This window comes from Gekko japonicus, unplaced genomic scaffold (genome assembly GCF_001447785.1).
Source record: "Gekko japonicus isolate JY-2015 unplaced genomic scaffold, Gekko_japonicus_V1.1 scaffold170, whole genome shotgun sequence".
In the NCBI taxonomy this organism is placed as follows: domain Eukaryota; kingdom Metazoa; phylum Chordata; class Lepidosauria; order Squamata; family Gekkonidae; genus Gekko; species Gekko japonicus.
In genome coordinates, this window is record NW_015160212.1 from 550,100 (window position 1) to 571,500 (window position 21,401).

A 21,401-nucleotide genomic window follows, 5' to 3' on the forward strand; every position below is an offset into this window, starting at 1 on the left:
AAGAGCGGAGGTGACGAGCATAGGAATAGCGACAGAGCGAGAATCCGAGTAAGCTGTCACTCCGAGAAGTGTCGTTGAGAGTGGCGCAACTCTCTCCACTTCAATTCTGAGGCTTTGGCTTCCCCCGTGGGACATCAGTCGACACGGCTGAGGCACCCCTCCCCTCAGGGGAGGACCCCCGCCGCGACAGGAATAAAACCTGGTTCTCCCAGATTAGAGTCCGTGCACTTAACCACAACACCAAACTGGCTCTGGTAGATCTCCAGCCAACACTTGGAGAGCTGGCGTTTGAAGGTTTTTGTTTTCGCTGCAAAGCATTTGACTTTTTTTTTGACATGCAGGCAATGCTCCCTCTAAGCTGTGGAGTCTTGTGAGCAAAAATTCTACTTTGTGAGATACTGGCGTTAAAGTTGTGAGCCAGTGATTTGGCTGCTGCATCAGTTAGTTTGCTCGGGAGCCATCCTTCCTGTGCTGAGACAAAAATGTGTGAGCTGGACGCTAAGAAACTGAGAGCTAACTCTTAGAGGGAACACGGCATGCAGGAGCTATAGCCAGATTTTTACTGAGAGAGGAATAAAATTATAGATGAAAAAGATTGATGTCAAAGCTCTACTTTTGAGAAAGCACGGGTGGAACGCGGCATTTGCAGCTAGCCATCGCGTGAAGTAAACTTTGGAACCTTCACTTCAGAAAGTGTTTCCCCACTTTTGAGACCTTCCTCAGATGTAAACCTTCAGTGATGGACCTTTTATTACATAAATCTTTATTATCTGCCTCTGAAGGCGTATCCTGCAGGAATGCCGATGTTAACGCTGTTTCACAGCATTTTCAGAAGGTGGTTGATATTGCTTCAATAACATTTGTAGAGACTGGTTTTGTTTTGCATTGTGACATATGTATTTACTGTGATGTTTATTGCACACTTATATAACATTTCTGTGACTATTTGGAGCATTCTTTGACGTATTCTTGACAGTTTATACACAGTCTTGGTTTTTTTGGTCGACACCTGGAGACTGGTGGCAACCCTACCAACTGAAGTTCCTAGCTCTCCCCCTCCCCCTCAAGATAAATAGAGGTGAAAATCATCCAAGCCACAGAGCCAAGAAGGAGCCACAGAGACAGTCAGTTCCGGCCAGCATTTCTAGCCCATCGCAGTTGAGCTGGCTGTTAAGATCTGACTCAGCATACAGGTAAGTGAAGGTTCCTGTTTTCTGATCCCTGCACAGTCTGTAATTACCAAATTGCAAATCCTGTGCCTGCTATTGCAGAAGAACGGTGGGCCCCTTTGCTTGTGTTCTTCTCTGTGATTTGGGGGGGGGGGGCTTCCCGGCATGAGCATTTTGTTGATTTGCTGGTTTAATTGGCTTGAGGAACTGGTGACCAGTGTTCCCTCTAAGCTGAGTGAGTGTGAGCTAGCTCACAGTTTTTTAGCCTCTGGCTCACACATTTTTCTCTTAGCTCCGGAAGGGTGGCTCCAGAGGAAACTAATTTAGGCAGCAGCCGAATGCTCTCAACTTGAATGCCAGTAGCTCACAAAGTAGAATTTTTGCTCACCAGACGCCACAGCTTAGAGGGAGCATTGCTGGTGACCGGGCATGAAAATCAGGAGGCGGGAGAATTTGGACAAATGAAGAATTTAAGAAACGGTTGCTTCTTTGCTAGGGTTTCCATATTTCAAAAAGCAAAAAAGAAGACATATTTCTCAACTGACTACTTCGAAGCAGTGATCACCACCATGACGAGTCTCATTTTAACGGCCCCTACTATTTAAGCTGTGATCATTGCTACTAACTAGGAGTATTCCTGGTAGTCAGCCATATTGGTCTGAAGCAGTAGAACAAATGTAGAGTCCAGTGGGGCACGTTTAAGACCAACAAAGGTTTATTCAAGGTACGAGCTTTCGTGTGCAAGGCCCACTTTTCCAGATACAATGGAATGTGAGGGAATCCATTCCAAACTTATAGATGAGCTGAACAGCAAATGAACATGTAACATGATGCAGATGGTTCAAGATGTGCAGAAACAGAATTAAATAACAGGCTGGAGAGCCTCAGATTTATTTTGACATATTTATTGCTTTACAACTGTTGACCTTATAACTGTGGCTCGTTTTTTAAATTCTGTTTTTGCATATCATAAAATGTCTTCATCAAGTTACATGTTAATTTGCTGTTCCCCCCTCCTGCCAGGAGAAGTGCTTGGCACCCCTCGCAGCCTCTGCCGGCTCTTCTCATGGGGGTGGCTCGGCTACTGCTCCAAGCCACCCTCCCTCCCTCCCCGCCTGTGGTGGGCACAAATCGCCTCGCTGTCCAGGTCAGAGTCCCTGGCCTGCCGCTTATCTGTGCAGCTGCAGTGACGCCTGGTGAGAAGCGCCGGGCCAGGCCCCATTCCACCCACCCCGGCCCAACGGAGGCCAACCCTGGGCCAAACTTTGCTGCCCGCCCGTTCTCCTGGGCTGGGGCTGGCTTCGCCTTGAGCCTGGCTGTTAGATACGAGACTCGAGGCAGCAGGTGAACAGTGATAACAGCTTTATTTGAACACGAAGTCAGAAGAACCAGAACGAGAAAACTATGGAGCAACAGGCTCCTTTTTAAACTGTCCGGGCTTGGCAAGCCACGCCCACATGTCAGATAAGGTCCAATCACATACTGTACATAAAGACCAATCACTTTGCTTCCCTCCAGAACTACCTTTGTTCTGATAGGTCGTTTTACGATACCTTGGTCAGACTCAAGCGCAATACCTTCAGACATTATATTACATACATAACACTGGCCATCTAGAACGGAGGGGGGGAGAAGCAATTGATCGAGGGGAGGGGGCCAGGGGAGGGAGGTGGAGATGAGCATTGGGGGAGGGGGCCACAAAAACCACAGGGGGGGCAGGCCCCAAGGGCCCTGTGGTAGCTACGGGCCTGCCGGGCTGCAGTTTGGCCTCCCCTGCACTAGGGTTGATCATGCTCTAGGCTTTGAACTAGGGCGACGGATGTCCCTCCATCTTTACTGGGCCTCCCCTCAATGGGTCAGAACTGCATGCCAGAGTTGGCATCTGCGAGGTTTTTAATGTCAATGACAACGGCACCGGATGAAGGCCATTGTGGTATTTCACTAGCGTTTTAATTGTATTCGTTGTGTTTATTGTATTTTTAGCAAATTTGATGTAACCCGCCCTGAGCCTGCCATGCGGGGAGGGCAGGATATAAGTCGAATAAAATAAATAAATCATTTGGGTCTCGGCCCCAGAAGAGTGACCCCAGGATTTCCCCAACGATGCACTCGCCACAAACGGCACTTACCCAGCTTTTTGGCCAGCTTTGCGTCTTTCTTGGAATCCAGCAGTCCAAAGCCGATGCTTTTTTCCTCCAGGACCTGAGCTGTGAGCTGAAGGGAAAGGAGAAAGGGAAATAAGCCCAGGACCCACTGAGCAAATCAGTGTCCTCCAACTACAGGAAGTGCCAGATGCAGCCAATGATCCAGGCCAAAGGTGGCTCAAGGCATCTTGCTATTCGCCTTCCAGTTTAGCAGTTCTGGCGGGGGGGGGGGGGGTGTTCTGCAAATTTGGAAGATGGGCCGAGAGAGGGTGGAACGTGGAGAGCAGAGGCAACTTAGCCAGGTGTGATAGCACTTTAGGACTTCTGTCCCTCCTAGTATACTCTATGGTATACCATAGAGTCCACCCCACCCCTGTATCTTCCAGGATTGGCTGTGCAGGGGTCTAAAAGCACTGCTTGGGCAGCCGCCACCACTACAATACAGTTCTACTTACAACCAAAATTAATACACATAACAAATAGTTTGCCACCATGCATAAAAATGACAACTGCACCAGTTGAATAGTGACCTGATAGTCCTTGAAAGTACAAGCCTCTCTTCAGACTGATGCAGTCACCGGCTCATAGCGCAGAAAAGAGTTTCCAGAATCATAGAATCATAGAATGTTAGAGTTGGAAGGGACCTCGCAGGTCATCTAGTCCAACCCCCTGCACTCTGCAGGCGCACAGTCGAAAGATAGCCCTACAACATACCCGAAAGATGGTCGTCCAGCCTCCGCTTGAAAACGTCCAGTGAAGGAGCACCTCCCGAGGCAGACTGTCCCACTGCTCAACCACTCTTACAGTTAGGAAGTTTCTCCTGATATTTAGCCGGTAATGACTCCCAGAAGAAAGCATGCAATAGACGGCATGAGCGCAGGACTAGCTGTAGTGCGGACCAAAGAAGCGGCGACGGCACGCCTAGATTGCTTTCCCGTTTCTTAGGGCTTCATCAGATCGCTTTTCTTTAGTGGTGGAGCTCAACCCAGCTCTGGCAAGATTCAAAATGGCACAAAGTCTACAAGTATGTTCCAAGTAGCTAGGGATCAGGCTTCATGTCATTTTGAATCTTGCCAGAGCTGGGTTGAGCTCCATCACGAAAGAAAAGCGGCCTGACAAAGCCCTAAGAAACGGGAAAGCCACCTAGGCGTGCCGTCGCGGCTCCTTTGGTTCGCACGGCAGCTAGTCCTGCGCTCATGCCGTCTATTGCATGCTTTCTTCTGGAAACTCTTCTCTGCTTCATGAGCTGGTGACCGCATCGATCTGAAGAGACTTGTACTTTCAAGGACTATCAGGTCACTATTCAACCGGTGCAGTTTGTCATTTATGCGTGGTGGCAAAACTATTTGTTATGCTTGTTAATTTTGGTTGCAAGTAGAACTGTATGGTAGTGGCAGGTGCCCAAGCAGTGCTTTTAGACGCCTGGACAGCCAATTCTGGAAGATACAGGGGTGGGGTGGACTCTATGGTATACTAGTGTAACTTGTACAGCGCGACAGATTATTCTATTTGTATAATTGCATTTGCTGTATTTCCATTTTCGTTTGTTTGCCACTACAAAACAAGCATCTTCACTGTGTGAATGAAGGCAAGCCGCGGCAGCCATTTGTGGCTAGCTACACCTCCCACGGCAGCTATTTTCTGGCCACGCCCACCACGCTGTGTCAGAATTCCAAAGGTGCCCACAGGCTCAGAAAGGTTGGGGACTCCTGCTGTAACATGCGAAGAGGGCTGGCTTTGGCAGAGATGAGATGCAAACCAGGAACTCTGGGTGCTTATCTTCCCTACTACAGCAACTCTCTATATACTTCTTAAGTGGAGCCAGTTGGGTGCAGTGGCTAAGTGTGCGGACTCTAATCTGGGAGAACCGGGTTTGATTCCCCACTCCTCCTCCACTTGCACCTGCTGGATGACCTTGGGCAAGCCGTAGTTCTGATAAGAGCTGTTCTTGAAGAAGAGCAGTTTCTGTCAAGAGCTCTCTCAGCCCCACCTACCTCACAGGGTGACTGTTGTGGGGAGGAGAAGGGAAAGGAATTTGTCAGCCGCTCTGAGACTCCCTTTGGGTAGTGAAGGGCGGGGTATAAATCCAATCTCCTCCTCCTCCTCCTCCTCCTCCTCCTCCTCTGCTCAAAGGGATTGCTAGCACCAAACCTCACGCAGGGTGCGCTCTCTTCCTACAGACTTCCTCACTTATTCCAACTACAGACTTCTGTGCAAACACAGAAACATAGAGCCGGAAAGGACCTCAAGGGTCATCTAGTCTAACCTCCTGCCCAACAAAGGAATTTCACAACTACCCCTTCACTCCCTCGGCGACACTTGCTCTCCGCCCAAGAAGGCTCTTGCTCTTGTGGCGCAGAAGGGAGAATTTCGCTCGCTTCCCTTTTTCTGGTCACCACAGCACAGTGATAGTAGGGTTGCCAACTCCCGGTTGGGGAATGCCTGGAGATTTGGGGGTACAGCCTTGGAAGGGAGGGGTTTGGGGAGGGGAGGGCAAGCCATAGTTCTGTCAGAGCGGTGCTCTCAAGGACAGTTCTCTCAGAGCTCTCTCAGCCCCACCTACCTACCAGGGTGTCTGTTGTGGGAAGGAGAAGGGAAAGGAGTTTGTAAGCTGCTCTGGGACTCCTTCTGGTAGTGAAGGGCCGGGTATAAATCCAATCGCCTCCTCCTCCTCCTCCTCCTCTCCTCCTCCTCCCCCTCCTCCTCCTAGCTGGGCTTAGTGCCGTGCAGCCCACCCTCCAGCAGCAGCAGCCACATTCTCCAGGGGGACTACTCTCTATAGTCTGGAGATCAGTTGTCATTCCAGGAGATCTCCAGGCCCTACCTGGAGGCCGGCAACTCTAGGGGACGAGCCCTGTAAAGAGGGCCTGGCTTTCCCGCAGGAGTCAGAGGCTCCTTCTGGCTTAACTGCAGGCCGGGACACATCCCCCAGCAGCTCCCAGAAAGGGTCTTGGCAGACGGCTGGCTTTCAGTTCCTCACTGGTTGAGGCGCCTTTTCTTGGAGTGAGAGGCCTCAGGGTCAGGGCGAGGGGGGAGAGGCCCAGAAAGGGCTCCTCGGTGGGTCCTCCGGCCGCTCCCTTCTTCTGCGCCCCCCCCCTCGGGGGTTCCAGACTGCAAGCATTTAGTTTTTTAAAAAATATTTGCATCCCGCTTCTCCAGGCATAGGATCTGCGGGGTGGTGGTGGTGGTGGTTGAGTGTCACTGTACCGAGGTGTAACTGAGCAATAGCGCAGCCCAATCCCAACCACAATAAAACAAATAGTGATCTGTTCCCCCAGATGCAGTGTGGTGCAATGGTTAGACTCTCTTAGGATTGCCAGGTGAGGCTGACGAGCCGGCGGGGGACTTTCCAGGAGCCTCCAGGAGACGGGAGGGAAGAAGCAGGATTGAACTCCAAAGGGAGTTCTGGCTGTCACATTTAAAGGGGCTGTGTGCCTTTTAAATGCCTTCCCTTCACTGGAAATAATGGCGAATGGGGGCACCTTCTTTTGGGGCTCACAGAATTGGACCCCCCCGGTCCAATCTTTCTGAAACAGGGGGGTGGGGTGGGTTGAGGAGAGGCACCAACAGCTCTGCTGCAAACCTGGTGCCTCTGCCATGAAAAAACAGCCTCCTCATAGCCCCAGATACCCACAGATCAATTCTCTATTATACCCTACTAGGAGAAAGCCCCATTGTGGAAATGAATGCAATGGGGTTTAGAAAGAGGGCCTGGGTGAGTGCGGGGTCCTGGTGACGCGCCTCGGCGAGCGGGCAGGAGAAGCAAGGGGGAGGCCTTGAAAGGCCCCCCCCGCCTCACCTGCCCTGCCTCGTGGGCCAGGAAGGGGCGGGAGGGGGCTCTGACTGTGGGAGCCTTCTCCTGCTCGTCAGTCTTGGTGGGCGGGCAAGGAGAAGGAAGGAGGAGTCCTCGCAACGCCCCTCCACTCCCTCCCGGCCCCTTGCGAGCGGGCCAGGAAGGGGTGGGAGGGGACTCTAGGAGCCTTCTCCTGCTCGTCTCCCCAGAAGGAGGTTCAAGCAGCCCAGGGGAGCACGGCGCGGCCGTCTCCCCTGTCCCTGAGGCCAGTCGGTCCCCATGGGAAACGTCCATCCCCGCTGGCGGCTCCTCGCAGACTGTGGCCGAGAGGCTGGCCGATGGGTCTGTGGGCAGGACTGAGGCGCTGACAGGCCAATGGCTGAGGGAGCGCATTTTATGTGGCCACCCCAAATCGCTTTTATTAATAAGGAAGAATGGGGACCGGTCTCCATAGGGTATAATGGAGCACCCAGTGGATATTCCCCCCCCCCGGCTTTCTGATAACCCTGAAGTGGGGGGAGAGCCTCCAAACCAGGGAATCCCCTACCCCCAACTGGGGATTGGCAACGCTAGGCTGAAAGGTCCGTTCTATAATGCTTTTCACTTATAACTATACATTTAAGTTACAGGCTCGTCTTAGCATGTTCTTTTTTTAAAAATTAAGCTTTATTGAGAATATAATCCACTTTACAACATAGTATAAATCATAACATTATACAACAAGAGTTGAATGTTTAGTGTGACCTAATAGCCTGTTCTGATAGGGTAAAGTGACTTCTAACTTATTTTGCAGATCTAATATAATTTTCTTGTGTTGCGTTATATGAATTGTGTTGTGTATTCTGTACATTATATAAAAGAATTAAAAATTAAAAAAAAAATTAAAAAGAAGCTGGCAGGGAAATTTGGGGCCAGTCACAAGCCTCATGGTAGCCTCCTACCTCTTTCGGGTTCTCAACCTCCAGGTGGGGCAAGCAGTTCCCCTTGGAATTAAGTGCCTCCAGACCCCCTCAAAGTAGGGTTGCGAGCTCTGAGTTTTATTTATTTATTTATTTATCTTTAAATTTATACCCCGCCCTCCCCGAAGGCTCACAGCGGTTCACAAGGGGCACGAATGCCCAAGTTAAAACATTAAAACAGAACCGGAGAATACAAAATACAATAAATAAATACAATTCACTAAAATTTACTTTACGGTGCTCCAGAATTAATTAACTATAAAAGTTCAAGATGGGATTCTAAAATTATTAGCAACAAACACCAGTAATAACAATAAATATAGCAGCAACAATAGACGTCCACATAGCGTTGATCTCGGCCAGGCACGTCTCGCACCCCCAATAGTCCCCGCTCTGAAGATGGTCAATTTGCGGGACTAATGAGGGGGGAATTGGGAAATACCTGGAGATTTGGGGGGTGGATCGGGTTGCCAGGTTCCTACCTTCTGCTGGCAGGGGGACGGAGCTTCCCTTCTTGGATTTTCTGGTGCACGTGCACAGCACGCGTGCGTCGCAATGACATCACCCGGAAGAGACGCCATTGCACTGGGCACATCGCCAGGGGGACACTCTAGCATTTTTGGCTGAGCGCTAGAGCGTCCCCCCGGCAATGTGCCTGGCACTTTGGGGACAGGGCTCCCCCCACCAGCTGGATCAAGGCCGGTGGATTGGGGGGCCCTAAAGCGGAGATGGGGGGAATAGGGTTCCCAGATCCATGTTGGGAAACTCCTGGAAATTTGGGGATGGAGCCTGGGGCATACGGGGACCTCAGTGGGGTCCAGTGCCACAGAGCCCACACTCCAAAGCATCCATTTCCTCTGGGGGAAGCTGATCTCCGTAGTCTGGAGATAAGCTGTAATTCCGGGGGATCCCCAGGTCCAGGGGTCATTTCATAGAAAAAGAGGTGCAGGAGCTCATTAACATAACTCATTAGCCTAACTTATTTGCATATGCCACACCCCCTGACATCATCGGAAGTGTGTCAGAAGGCAACACCCACCACTCAGGCTCCACTTGGCTGTTTTGGATTGCTCGCTATGGGGGGAGGGGAAGAACGTGCAGATCTCCCTCACAGAGAATGAAACTTGGTCTTAAAGGTGCCACTGGACTGTTTTGGACTGGGTGGCTGGGGGGAGCTCTGCAACTTACCCGGCTGCTTCTTGCTCTGACGGAGGGCTGCTGGGAGCAGGGGGTGGGGCTTGTTGTATGTGCCCGCCCCCTGGGCTCTTTACTGCCGGAGCTCTGCTCCTGTGCGTTCCTGCAGGAAATGACCCCTGCCCAGGTCCCACCTGGAGGCTGGCATCCCTACAGTCCCCTCCCAGGCCTGTTGTCTGCCGCCGCCAGCCAGGACCAAGCCAAGCCCCTGAGGCGCTGCCGGTGCTGGCCCAGGCCCAGGAGGCCCAGCCAGGTTCCTTCTGCATTGCCGATGGTGAGGAGCCAGCCAAGTCCTTGCGTCACCTCACCAGCCTCTTCCCTGTGTGTCCCCCCCCCCCCCCCCAGGAACCACTTGGCTGCAAAACCAGCCCTGGGAGGGACTTTATCGAGAATGCCCCGGCTGGTGATTACGGCACTCCGTGTGGCCTGCCTGGCATGGGGACACATGCTCCTGTCCCGCTTGGCAAGCCTGCAGACCGCAAGCAGATGACCTCTGTGTCTTCCACAGCCAGACATTTCTTGGCAGTCATATGATTATTGCAGTGACAGTAGCAGGGGGTGGGATGATATTGTGGGGGAAGAGTGGAAATTGGCGCAAAATGCGTCAACCAGGGTTGCAAAGTCCTCCCAGGAAACGTGGTCATCGCCCACCGACGTCTTAAACGCTGACAGGAGGAAAGTGTGGGGGGGAAACGGGGTGCATGGCCACATCACACCAGCCCACTGACATCACTTCTGGCGAAACCTGGAAATGGCAATATGGACGTTAGGGGTTGCTCTAGGATTTGCCAGAAACTCTAGGATTTAACCATAAAGATTTGTGAATCCTAGAGTGGCCCCCACATCACGTCCTCGCTTCCGGCTATGTCAGTGCACTGGTGTGTTGCCTGTCCTTTCCCCAATCCTCCTGGGGCTTGCTGGCTGCAGCCTGGCGATGCCAGGGTAAACAGCAAAATGGGGGGGGGGGAGAGAAACAGGCAACAATCTGTTTTTTTAATTATTTGACTCATTCAGTATTTCAGTGCAGAGAAGCCATTTTGATAAAATTAAGAAGCATCAAATGCTTGTCGGTCATCTCCATACCTTTACATTATTGGCCAGAACTATGGTTGCTAACCTCCAGGTGGAAGCCAAAATGAGAGATCACGGGAAGAGGTAGAACTCCAAAAACAACATCCATGATAAAAATAACGAAGAGTCAATAAAGATAAGTTGCAAAAACATTTACTGAAGTATTTCTTTAGTTCTGTAAGGAGTATCCTTCTGTCATCGCTCCCATACTAACAAATACTGCGCAATGTGAACATTCATTTCTCAATATATACTTCATCTGAGCGTGTAGCAATCCCAATTCTTCTCAAATACTACTTATCAACTCTTGCTGGAAACATTCCATGTTGACTAATAACACTGTGAAGACCTTGGGTCCTGTTATTAGTCAACATGGAATGTTTCCAGCAAGAATTGATAAGTGGTATTTGAGAAGAATTGGGATTGCTACACGCTCAGATGAAGTATATATTGCAAAACGAATGTTCACGTAGCGCAGTATTCGTTAGCGTGTGAGCGATGACAGAATGATATTCCTTACAGAACTACAGTAATACTTCAGTAAATGTTTTTGCAAATTATCTTTATTGACTCTTCATTATTTTTATCACGGATGTTGTTTTTGGAGTTCAACCTCCAGGTGGGGGCTGGAGGTCCCCCAGAATTGCAACTAAACTCCAGAGGAAAGGGATCAGTTCCCCTGGAGGAAATGGTGGCTTTAGAGGGCGGACTCCATGATGGCGTTATATAATATTCTGCTCAGCCCCCTCCCCTCCCCCAACTCCACCCTCCCCCAGGGTCCACCCCCAAATCTCCAGGAGTTTCCCCAACTGAAGCTGGCAACTTTAGGCCAAGGTCCCACAGCAAACTTTGTGGCCCAGTGAGGGGAAAGGGAACCAGAACCTGCCCCCCTCCTTTCACCTAGGAAGGTCCCCTCCTGTGGTAGATAAGTTTATTGTGGTCAAAGACCATAGTACAACCAATACAGTTAGTATAACAGCAATCAAAGCAATGATAAAATAATATCTCCTGTATGACAATATAAGTTATAAATATTAAAATATTTACAAATTCCAATGCAGATCAAGTAAAAATTAAATTTCACCGGTTAATTATGGTCCCCCCACTCTCTCGTCTGATACAATTATTTATTTATTTATCTATCTATTTATTTATTTATTTATTGAATTTATACCCTGCCCTCCCCGCAAGTGGGCTCGAGGCGGCTTACAAGAGAGCACAAGTGCCCACATATAAAAACAGGATTTAAAAAACCCACCATTAATATCAACAAAAATAAAGTGCTCAGTAAAACCAAGATGGTCTCTGAATAATTTACAAGATGATATCGGTCTTCTATTGGAGGTAGTATTGTCCTGTGGTTGGTACATAGCCAGTCCAGTGGTACGAACGCCACACAATATTATGGCAGGTCTTCCAAGGGCCGTCCCCCCTAGCCCCGTTGTTACCCACGCCAATGGTGATGGTGGTAGTGGCGGCCCTTACGTGAAAGCCTGGTGGAAGAGCTCCGTCTTGCAGGCCCTGCGGAACTGTATCAGATCCCGCAGGGCCCTGATCTCTTCCGGGAGCTCATTCCACCAGGTAGGAGCTGCCACTGAAAAGGATCTGGCCCTGGTTGTAGCAATAGGCTAACCAGCCAAATTCAACCACCATAAGAGTAATATTCAGATTTTTATCTGCCAACATAATTGAAACCACCTCCTGTCGTTCTGTCCCTCGATCTGGCGGATCCTTCTGCCCAAGTTCCTGAAAATGTCACCCGAGAAGAGCAGTGCCACATGGGTTGCTATAAATAGCCAGAAACCAGAGCAGGTTGGGAGAGATGGCGTGGGTGGGAGTGGGGGATTTACAAATACCAGCCACAGATGTCCGATCCCTTGTTAGGCTGTCCGGCTGTCGAGTGAAGGTGCCTCCCACCTTCAAGGGAGCACACAGAATGGGCGATTGAGGCAGCAGAGTTGAAGCGGGGACAAACCCCGCCCTCCCCAGGCTCCACCTCCAAAATCTCAAGGGATTCCCCAACCCAAAGCTGACATCCACTGGGCATGCCATCTTCTGGGCATGGAACAGAGGTCACTGGGTGTATCTGTGTGTGTGGGGAGCTATTTCGAATTTCCTGTGTTGTACGAGGGGGTTGGACTAGATGACCCTGGAGGTTCCTTCCAACTCTATGATTCTATGAACCCTGTGCCCAGCTCCACACCCCTGAGAAGGTCTTGGGGTCTCTGGGAAAGCCTCTTGCCTTTTCTGGAGGGTGAGAGACAGAGCCAGGGGCTACGTAGGGTGACCAGCCTCCAGGTGGGGCCTGTAGATCTCCTGGGATTATAGTGCACTGAAATCCCGCCTCTCCCTAAACTCCACGCTTCCCAGGATCCACCCCCAAATCTCCAGGAATTTCCCAGTCTGGAATCGACACCCCTAGACCAGGGCTGAGCAGTAGCTCAAGGAAAAAACCTTGTTACTTTAATTGCTTCCAAATGCCACCACCAGCTCCCCACTACAGTGTGGTGTACTGGTTAGAGCAGGGGTGTCAAATCAGCCCCCCCCCCCGCCCCAGAGGGCTTCTATCAGGATCAGCCGGATCAGCCCCCCCGCCCCAGAGGGCTTCTCTCAGGCCCGCAGTGGAACTGGCTGTCTTCTGCTTCTCCCAGTCCTCCTGCTGCTGCTGCTGCGTCATCGTAGGTCTGCAGCTTACAGATACACAACTGAACAGCATACTCGAGACTGCAACAGCACAGACATTTTGAGTCAATAATTCAGAGCAAGAGGTGTCAGTTATCAGACACTGTTAAATAAACAAAATATTGCAAGAGTGCTAATGTTTTAAGCATGATTTTATTTTAAGTTTAAAAAACCACTTTGTGTCTGTGTCCTTTATAAAGTTTATATCTCTGCTACCTGGCATTACATTTTATGACACACGTGGCCCGGCCCAACAGGATCTCATTTATGTCAGATCTGGCCCTCATAACAAATGAGTTCGACACCCCTGCTCTATAGCATTGTACTCTGCTGATGTATACCCTCCCTCTTCCCAAGCCCTGCCCTCCCCAGCCTCAAGACCAGAGTTGGAAACCCCACAGGCAGCCGATTCTGTCGCCCTGACCCCAATCTGCAGCATCTCTCCGAAGCCTTCCCCCCAGCCTGGCTGACTCCGGCAATGTAAGGCCCCTTTGCCCTTGAGCTCTGCTTTTGTTAAAAATAGGCACACGCACGCCCCAGCCTGGTTTACATAAGAGCTGGGGGAGATGGGTCGAAGTACACGTGGATCCCCCCCAGAACAACGCGTTTCACCCGAAGCGTGCAAAGGATTGCAGCTGGATGCCGAAATCCTGCGGCAGCTGCACATCCGAGGGCCTCCTCCCGATCGCGGTGGCCCTTAACAGATGCCTGGGTGGGTGGGTGTCGGGCCGAGGCCTGCGGGAGGGATCCGGAGCCAAGCAGGGCCCCTCCGTCCCTTCCGAGAGTGGAAAAAGCCCTTTGGCTTAAGGTCACTAAAATTAGGAACGGCTCGTCCGCCGAGGAATATGATCCAGCCCAGCTATGCGGAACCTTTTGTGAGGCATCTGCTGAGAGCAGCACGCCCACCATTGTGCATCGTGGTGGACGCCCATGGGAGCTGGATTCCTGGGACGTGTGTTGAGAGCAGGGTTGCCAACCTCCGGGTGGGCAAACATAAAGAAACACTGTGATACAACAAAACACACTTCTACTAATATGTACTTGTGTCTTCATATATTGACTTACTCACAATAAAGACTCTAGTATATCTTATACACATACACAAACCTAAAGAGAACCAGAGAAGCCTTCTTTAGAATGGTTGAGTTATGCACAGTAAAATTGAGAGCTTTGGTTCCAGGAAAAATATGTCTGCCTGAAGAAGAATTTGTCGAAACACGCAATTTTTGCCTGGGAGGCGTGTTGCTTGCTTTGATGCTTGCTGAAACACTTGGTGTGGAAAATACAACTGCCTGCTGCATTCCTCATGCCTGCTTTGATGCCTGCTGAATTACTCTTTGTGGAGGATATAACAGCCTGCCGCATCTCTCATCATTTATGACTGTTGCAACTTTCATCAGTCCTTTATCAGGAGCAAGACAGTCTACAGCGTTGGAAGAGGTCTTTGTAGCTGTGGACTTCTCTATTAGTAGATACAATGTACTTCAGCTTTTTGTCTGTGTATAAGATATACTAGAGTCTTTATCGCAAGTAAATCAATATATGAAGATACAAGTACATATTAGTAGAGGTCTGTTTCGTTCTATCACGGTGTTTCTTTATGTGTCTAACTTTGCCGTGTTCCTGTGTGTTTGTAGCAGAACCTCCATGTGGGGCCTGGAGATCTCCTGGAGTTGGGATCGGGAGGCACCATTCTGCGGTGGTTCCGGTCCTACCTGGAGGGGAGGTTTCAGAAGGTGGGGCTGGGGGGGGGGTGCTGCTGCTCAGGGCTTTGGCCTATGGGGTCCCGCAAGGTCCCATGTGGTCCCCTATGCTCTTTAACATGTACATAAAACTGAAGAAGAGAGAGAAGAAGAGATTGGATTTATACCTTCCCCTTCACTACCCGAAGGAGTCCCAGAGGGGCTTACCAGCTCCTTCCCCTCCCCACAGCAGAACCCCTGTGAGCAGTGTTCCCTCTAAGCTGAGTTCATGTGAGCTAGCTCACAGTTTCTTAGCCTCCGGCTCACACATTTTTGTCTCTGCTCAGGAAGGATGTCTCCAGAGCAAACTAATTTATGCAGTCGCCAAATGGCTCACTCACAGCTTTAATGCCAGTCGCTCACAGAGTAGAATTTTTGCTCACAAGACTGCAGCTTAGAGGGAGCATTGCCCGTGAGGCAGGTGGGACTGAGAGAGCTCTTTCCAGAACTGCTCATGAGAGAACAGCTCTGAGAGAGCTTGTGACTGATCCCAGGTCATACCAGCAGCTGCACGTGGAGGAGTGGGGAATCAAACACGGTTCTCCCAGGTTAGAATCCGCACTCCTAACCACGACACCATACTGGCTGTACAGCGACACGGTTCCTCAGAAGGTGACACATTACTTCCACATGTTGTTCCAGCTTTTGGTCGCCTCGAGCAAGGTACCTCTCCCCCTCCTGGACCCATACCGCTGCTGGTGGGGTGTAACCAAAGCCCCTGTGGCAATGCCCCTGGAGGTGGCCCGGTTTGGACCCGGCCAGTGGTGCCACAGGCCCTGGAGGGGATGGCAGGCCCCTCCTGTGCCAGTGTCCCTCCAGCGCATTGCCTCCTTGCCCCAAGGGGATGCGTGAGAAGCAGCCGTGATTACTACTCGGGGCCGGCCCAAGGGTTTGGGATGCCGGAGCATAGGGAGCTGGGGTTGCCGACACCTGGAGGTTTAGGGGGCGGGGCCTAGGGAGGGCGGGGTTGAAGGAGGAGAGGAACCCCATTGGTGTGCAATGCCATAGATGCCGCCAGGGGTCTTGTTGTAGAAAAAGAGCTGCCGGAGCTCATTAGCATAACTCATTAGCATAACTTATTTGCATATGCCACGCCCCCTGACATCACCGGAAGTGACAGAAGGCCACACACCCTGACATCACCGGAAGTGTGTCAGAAGGCCCGGCTACTTACCCTCCTGCTTCATCCTCATTCCCAAACGGAATGAGGATCGAAGCAGAGGGCGGGGTAAAGAAGGGGGCGGGGCTTCACCACGTGACCGCCCCGCCCCCTAGAGGTTCTCTTCCGGAGCTCCATACCTGAGAGCTCCCCCCCGACTAGAGCCCTGGATGCCGCCCTCCAGAGCAGCCATTTTCTCAAGGGAGCTGATCTTTTTTTGCTTGGAGATCAGTTCTAATTCCAAGAGATCTCCAGGCCCCACCTGGAGGCTGGCCGCCCTACCTCAAGGGAGCTTTGCCCTCCCCACACACACTGGGGTAAGGCAAGAAAATGGTGCCTGCCCTTCTAGCCAGGCTGGCTGGAGACCCTCCATCTCTGGCACCCCAGGCAATTGCCCAGGGCTTCCTAATGGACACGCCGCCCGTCTCTTCTCCCACTGCCTTTGGATTCTCTCCCTGATGGGCCGACACCAGGCTACCTTTGATCTCGGTCTTGCTTCTGACAGTGTTTTCGTTTGCTGGCGTTGGCCCCCGTTCATCACTGGATTATTAAGCCCTTCCTTGGCTCAGAAATAACTGTGCTTCTTTAAAAAAAAAAATCCAGGCCCAAAAGACAAGTTGCCAAGACACCTTTAAGTGTGCAACAAAGGAAACTTCCCTTGGCACAGACGGAGGCTTTTTAAGCAAAACAAGAGAGAAGAGGAGATTGGATTTTTACCCCGCCCTTCACTCGGAGTCTCAGAGCAGCTTACAAACTCCTTTCCCTTCCCCCTCCCCACAACAGACACCCTGTGAGGGAGGCAGGGCTGAGAGAGCTCTTTCGAGGACTGCTCTTGAGAGAAGAAGAAGAGATTGGATTTATACCCCGCCCTTCACTACCCAAGGGAGTCTCAGAGCAGCTCACAAACTCCTTTCCCTTCCCCTCCCCACAGCAGAGGTAGGTGGGGCTGAGAGAGCTCTGACAGAAACTGCTCTTTTTCAAAGACAGTTCTGACAGAACTTTGGCTTGCCTAAGGTCATCCAGCAGCTGCGAGTGGAGGAGTGGGGAATAAAACCCGGTTCTCCCAGATTAGAGTCCACACACTTAACCGCTACACCAAACTGGCTCTCCCACCCTTCACTACCAGAAGGAGTCTCAGATCAGCTCACGGTTTCCTTTCCCTCCCCCTCCCCACAACAGACACCCTGTGAGTTAGGTGGGGCTGAGAGAGCTCTTTCGAGGACTGCTCTTGAGAGAACAGCTCTGAGAGAACTTGTGACTGACCCGAGGTCACACCAGCAGCTGCATGTGGAGGAGTGGGGAATCAAACCCGAGAGCCAGTTTGGTGTAGTGGTTAAGTGCACGGACTCTAATCTGGGAGAACCAGGTTTGATTCCCCACTCCTCCACTTGCACCTGGCTGGATGACCTTGGGCAAGCTGTAGTTCTGACAAGAGCTGTCGTTGAAAAAGAGTAGTTTCTCTCTCAGCCCCGCCTACCTCACAGGGCATCTGTTGTGGGGAGGGGAAGGGAAAGGAGTTTGTGAGCCGCTCAGGGACACCCTTGGGTAGTGAAGGGTGGGGTATAAATCCAATCTCTTCCTCTTCTTCTTCTCCTCCCAGATTAGAGCCTGCGCACTGAACCACTCCAGCAAACTGGGGAAGGTTTCGTCAGCTGGGTTCTGTAAAGGCCGCCCTGCTCAGCATTCCTGGTGGGGCAGAAGAGCCTTTCCGCGTGCAGGATGTGGGCGGGAGGAACCCTCTGAGCCGGAGAAGCGAGCCGGCTGGAATCTCTGATCTGCTCCATTTCCATGACGTTTCTCGCTCAGGGGCTGAGGTGCTTGTCAGTCCAGGGATAAAGACCAGAGGCTGGACAGCTGCCAGAGCTTTGAGAAAGGGATCGGTGTGAGGCTTCCACTCTAGGAAGCCCTCCATTACGTTCAAATCTGCCCCTCATTCTGCATTCCTTCTTTGTCCTTGTCAAGGGAAGAGGGTGATCCTCTCTGGCCTCTCTTGTAGGGATTCTGGCTCTGGGGACTCTAATCTGGGAGAACCGGGTTTGTTTCCCCACTCCTCCCCCACTCTCCTCCTCCTCCACATGCAGCTGCTGGTGTGACGCTGGGTCAGTCACAAGTTCTCTCAGAGCTGTTCTCTCAAGGGCAGTCCTTGAAAGAGCTCTCTCAGCCCCACCTACCTCACGGGGTGTCTGTTGTGGGGAGGGGAAAGGAGATTGTAAGACACTCTGAGACTCCTTCAGGTAGTAAAGGGCGGGGTATAATCCAAACTCCTCCTCCCGCGACATCTACAGCACCGACTACTACCGGGTGACTCCTCCTCCTCCTCCTCCTCCTCCTGAGGAGACGTGTTGGTTCAAGTCCAGAGCCAGTTTGGTGTAGCAGTTAAGAGTGGTGGACTCTAATCTGGGAGAACCGGGTTTGATTCCCCACTCCTCCACATGCAGCTGCTGGTGTGACCTTCTGTCAGTCACACGTTCTCTCAGAGCTGTTCTCTTGCGGGCAGTCCTCAAAAGAGCTCTCTCAGCCCCGCCTACCTCACAGGGTGCCTGTTGTGGGGAGGGGAAGGGAAAGGAGACTGTGAGCCGATCTGAGACTCCTTTTGGGTAGTGAAGGGTATAAATCCAATCTCTTCTTCTTCTTCTCTTTCCAGCCTCAGTTATCTGTTGTGCTTCCTCATGTCTGACAAAGCAAGCTCTGCGTCACAGACGCTTCTGCCGGGGACTTTAAGGTGACCCTGGACTCCCGTTCGGTCCACGGCTAACCCTCTGGAATTACGCTCCGTTCCCGTCCCCTCTGTTAGTTCTCGCTTCCCCTTGCTGAGCCCAAAAGAACTTTATTCAGACTTGACAGTCGCTTGCCTTGCAGAACTGAAGGCGGGGCCTCAATCTTTACAAGGAGTCCATATAATTAGGGCTGCCAACCTCCAGATGGGGCCTGGAGGTCCCCTGGAATTACCCCTGACCTCTAGAGTGCAGGGATCGGTTCCCCCTGCAGGGGACTCTGCTTCAGGGAGCAGACTGAATGGTCTACCACAGATTCCGGATGAAAATCCTCCCCCAAATCCCTGCCCCCCTCCACAGCACCATCCTCAGACCTCTGGGCATTTCCCAGGCCAGAGTTGGCACCCTGACATTCGAGAGGCGCAAAGGACACCAGTTCCGAGGGACGGCCGGGCTCGGCCGCTGGCCTTACCTCCAGCACCATCTCCGTCATCTGGAAACGCCTCTGGGAGACCTTGTCGGCAGCCACCGGCTGGTGGAGGAAGATGCCCAGCATCTCGTACTTCTTCAAGGCCTGCTTGTAGTTCTTCTCGCTCAGGTCGAGGACCCGGTCTTTCCCATCGTAGGTCGGGAACTCCAGGCCTTCCTCTGCTCCGCAGCGGGCGAGCAGGTAAACGCTGGCCAGCCACCAGAAAGCACTCTGCAGCACCAAGGCCATGATGGAGGCACGTGGCTTGTGCTTCTGAGGGGAGGAGGAGGGGTTCGCCAGCCAAAATTGCCCGAGATGCCACTCTCTGGGTGCCAGTCCGGTGCCCTCGGCCTCCTCACGGACCCATCGAGACGGAGAGACGGAGAGGAGCGGGAAGCCGCCGGAACAGACGAGCGATCCTTGTGGGAAGACAAAGCCAGGAAGACAGACAGGAGAAGCTGGCCGGTCCGAGCCCCGGATACCTTACATAGCTGGGCCCGGCGGCTCCTCTGTCACGGAGAACTCCATTTTTAGGAAGCAGTTGTTTCGGGATATAAATAGACGGTGCAATGAAGAAAAAGGACAGATATGACACTGTCGAGGGACCTTGCTGGCGCTCGGCATCGTCCGGGAGAGAGAAAAGGGAGCAGCGGCGGGGGCCGGAGGAATGCGGAGAGACTGTGCTGTGCTCTTTTGTACAGTAAAAGGAGGCATCTGTGATCAGCTCCACAGTCCCGGGGGGGGGGGGCACCTTTCCTTCAGAGCCAGTTTGGTGTCGTGGTTAGGAGCGTGAACTCTAATCTGGGAGAACCGGGTTTGATTCCCCACTCCTCCATACGCAGCTGCTGGATAACCTTGGGCAAGCCATAGTTCTGTCAGAGCTGTTCTCTCAAGGGCAGTTTCTGTCAGAGCTCTCTCAGCCCCGCCTACCTCTTAGGGTGTCTCTTGTGGGGAGGGAAAGGGAAAGGAGTTTGTCAGCCGCTCTGAGACTCCTTCGGGTAGTGAAGGGTGGGGTATAAATCCAATCTCTTCTTCTTCTTCTGATCTGGAGAGACTGGTTCCCCTGAAGCAAACGGCTGCTTTGGAGGGTGGGCTCTGTGGCATTACACCCCACGGGGGTCCCTGGCTTCCCCAAGCTTCAACCCCCACGAAGACCCAGGAATTTCCCCAACCTGGAGTTGGCAACCCTTAGCTGTAGCCAAATTCCCAGCTAGAAGTCGTCTCACCGGGAATGTTCTGTTCCTCGAGGGACTTGTTTGAGCTCAGATGGGCCCTCTAGAACAGATATTTAGTCCTAAGTTCTGTGGCATTCCATAGTTTTAAAAATGCACTATAAATATATTTAGGGGCAGGGGTCATTTCGTAGAAAAAGAGGTGCAGGAGCTCATTAGCACAACTCATTAGCATAACTTATTTGCATATGCCACACCGCCTGACATCACTGGAAGTGTGTCAGAAGGCAACACCTACCGCTCAGGCTCCACTGGACTGTTTTGGATTGCTAGCTATTGGGGGAGGGATGGGGGACATGCAGATCTGTCCTCACAGAGGAGGGAGAGCTTGTACCCGAATAAAACTTGGTCTTAAAGGTGCCACTGGACTGTTTTGGACGGGGGGCTCTGCAACTTACCAGGCTGCTTCTTGCTCTGACTGAGGGCTGCTTGGAGCAGGGTGTGTGGCTTTTTGCATGTGCCCGCCCCCTGGGCTCTTTACTGCCAGAGCTCTGCTCCTGTGCGCTCCTGCAGGAAATGATCCCTGTTTAGGGGGCAGTATCCAGCATGGCATGGGAGGGGGTACACTGCCCTGCCATGATCTTTGGCTTGCTTCCACCCCACCCACAAGAATCATTTGAAAAATGGGCTTTCTAATCTGTGGTGTGAAGTGGCTGCCGGGGGGGGGGGGGGGTTTGCAGAAAAGTATAATTCAAAATCATTAATGACCAGAAGTTACACTTGGTCAGTTCAGCCCCTGTCTGTTTGGTGCCAGTTTGGTGCAGTGGTTAGGAGCGTGGACTCTAATCTGGGAGAGCCGGGTTCAATTCCCCACTCCTCCACATGGCAGCTGCTGGTGTGACATTGGGTCAGTCACAAGTTCTCTCAGAGCTGTTCTCTCAGGAGCAGTTCTGGAGAGAGCTCACTCAGTCCCACCTACCTCACAGGGTGCCTGTTGTGGGGAGGGGAAGGGAAAGGAGATTGTAAGCTGCTCTGAGACTCCTTCAGGTATTGAAGGGTGGGGTATAAATCCAATATGTTGCCATGTGCCAGCCTAAATATCCCTGTGTTGCAGGGCTGGTAAAATGTGAGCC

The 21,401-nt window shown here is 51.9% G+C and overlaps 1 protein-coding gene across 1 annotated transcript in view; it reads right to left on the reverse strand.

Annotated features, from left to right (window-relative positions):
- CASQ2 (calsequestrin 2) overlaps nucleotides 1–19,624 on the reverse strand; it is a 68,456-nt gene extending 48,832 nt beyond the window's left edge. Inside the window, exons 1-2 of the mRNA XM_015410079.1 lie at nucleotides 19,100–19,624; nucleotides 3,299–3,383 (exon numbers count right to left, since the gene is read on the reverse strand). Coding sequence (XP_015265565.1) covers nucleotides 3,299–3,383; nucleotides 19,100–19,345 — 331 coding nt within the window. The 5' untranslated portion in view covers nucleotides 19,346–19,624. The remainder of the gene's footprint in view (nucleotides 1–3,298; nucleotides 3,384–19,099) is intronic.
- Between the last annotated feature and the right edge of the window lie 1,777 nt (nucleotides 19,625–21,401).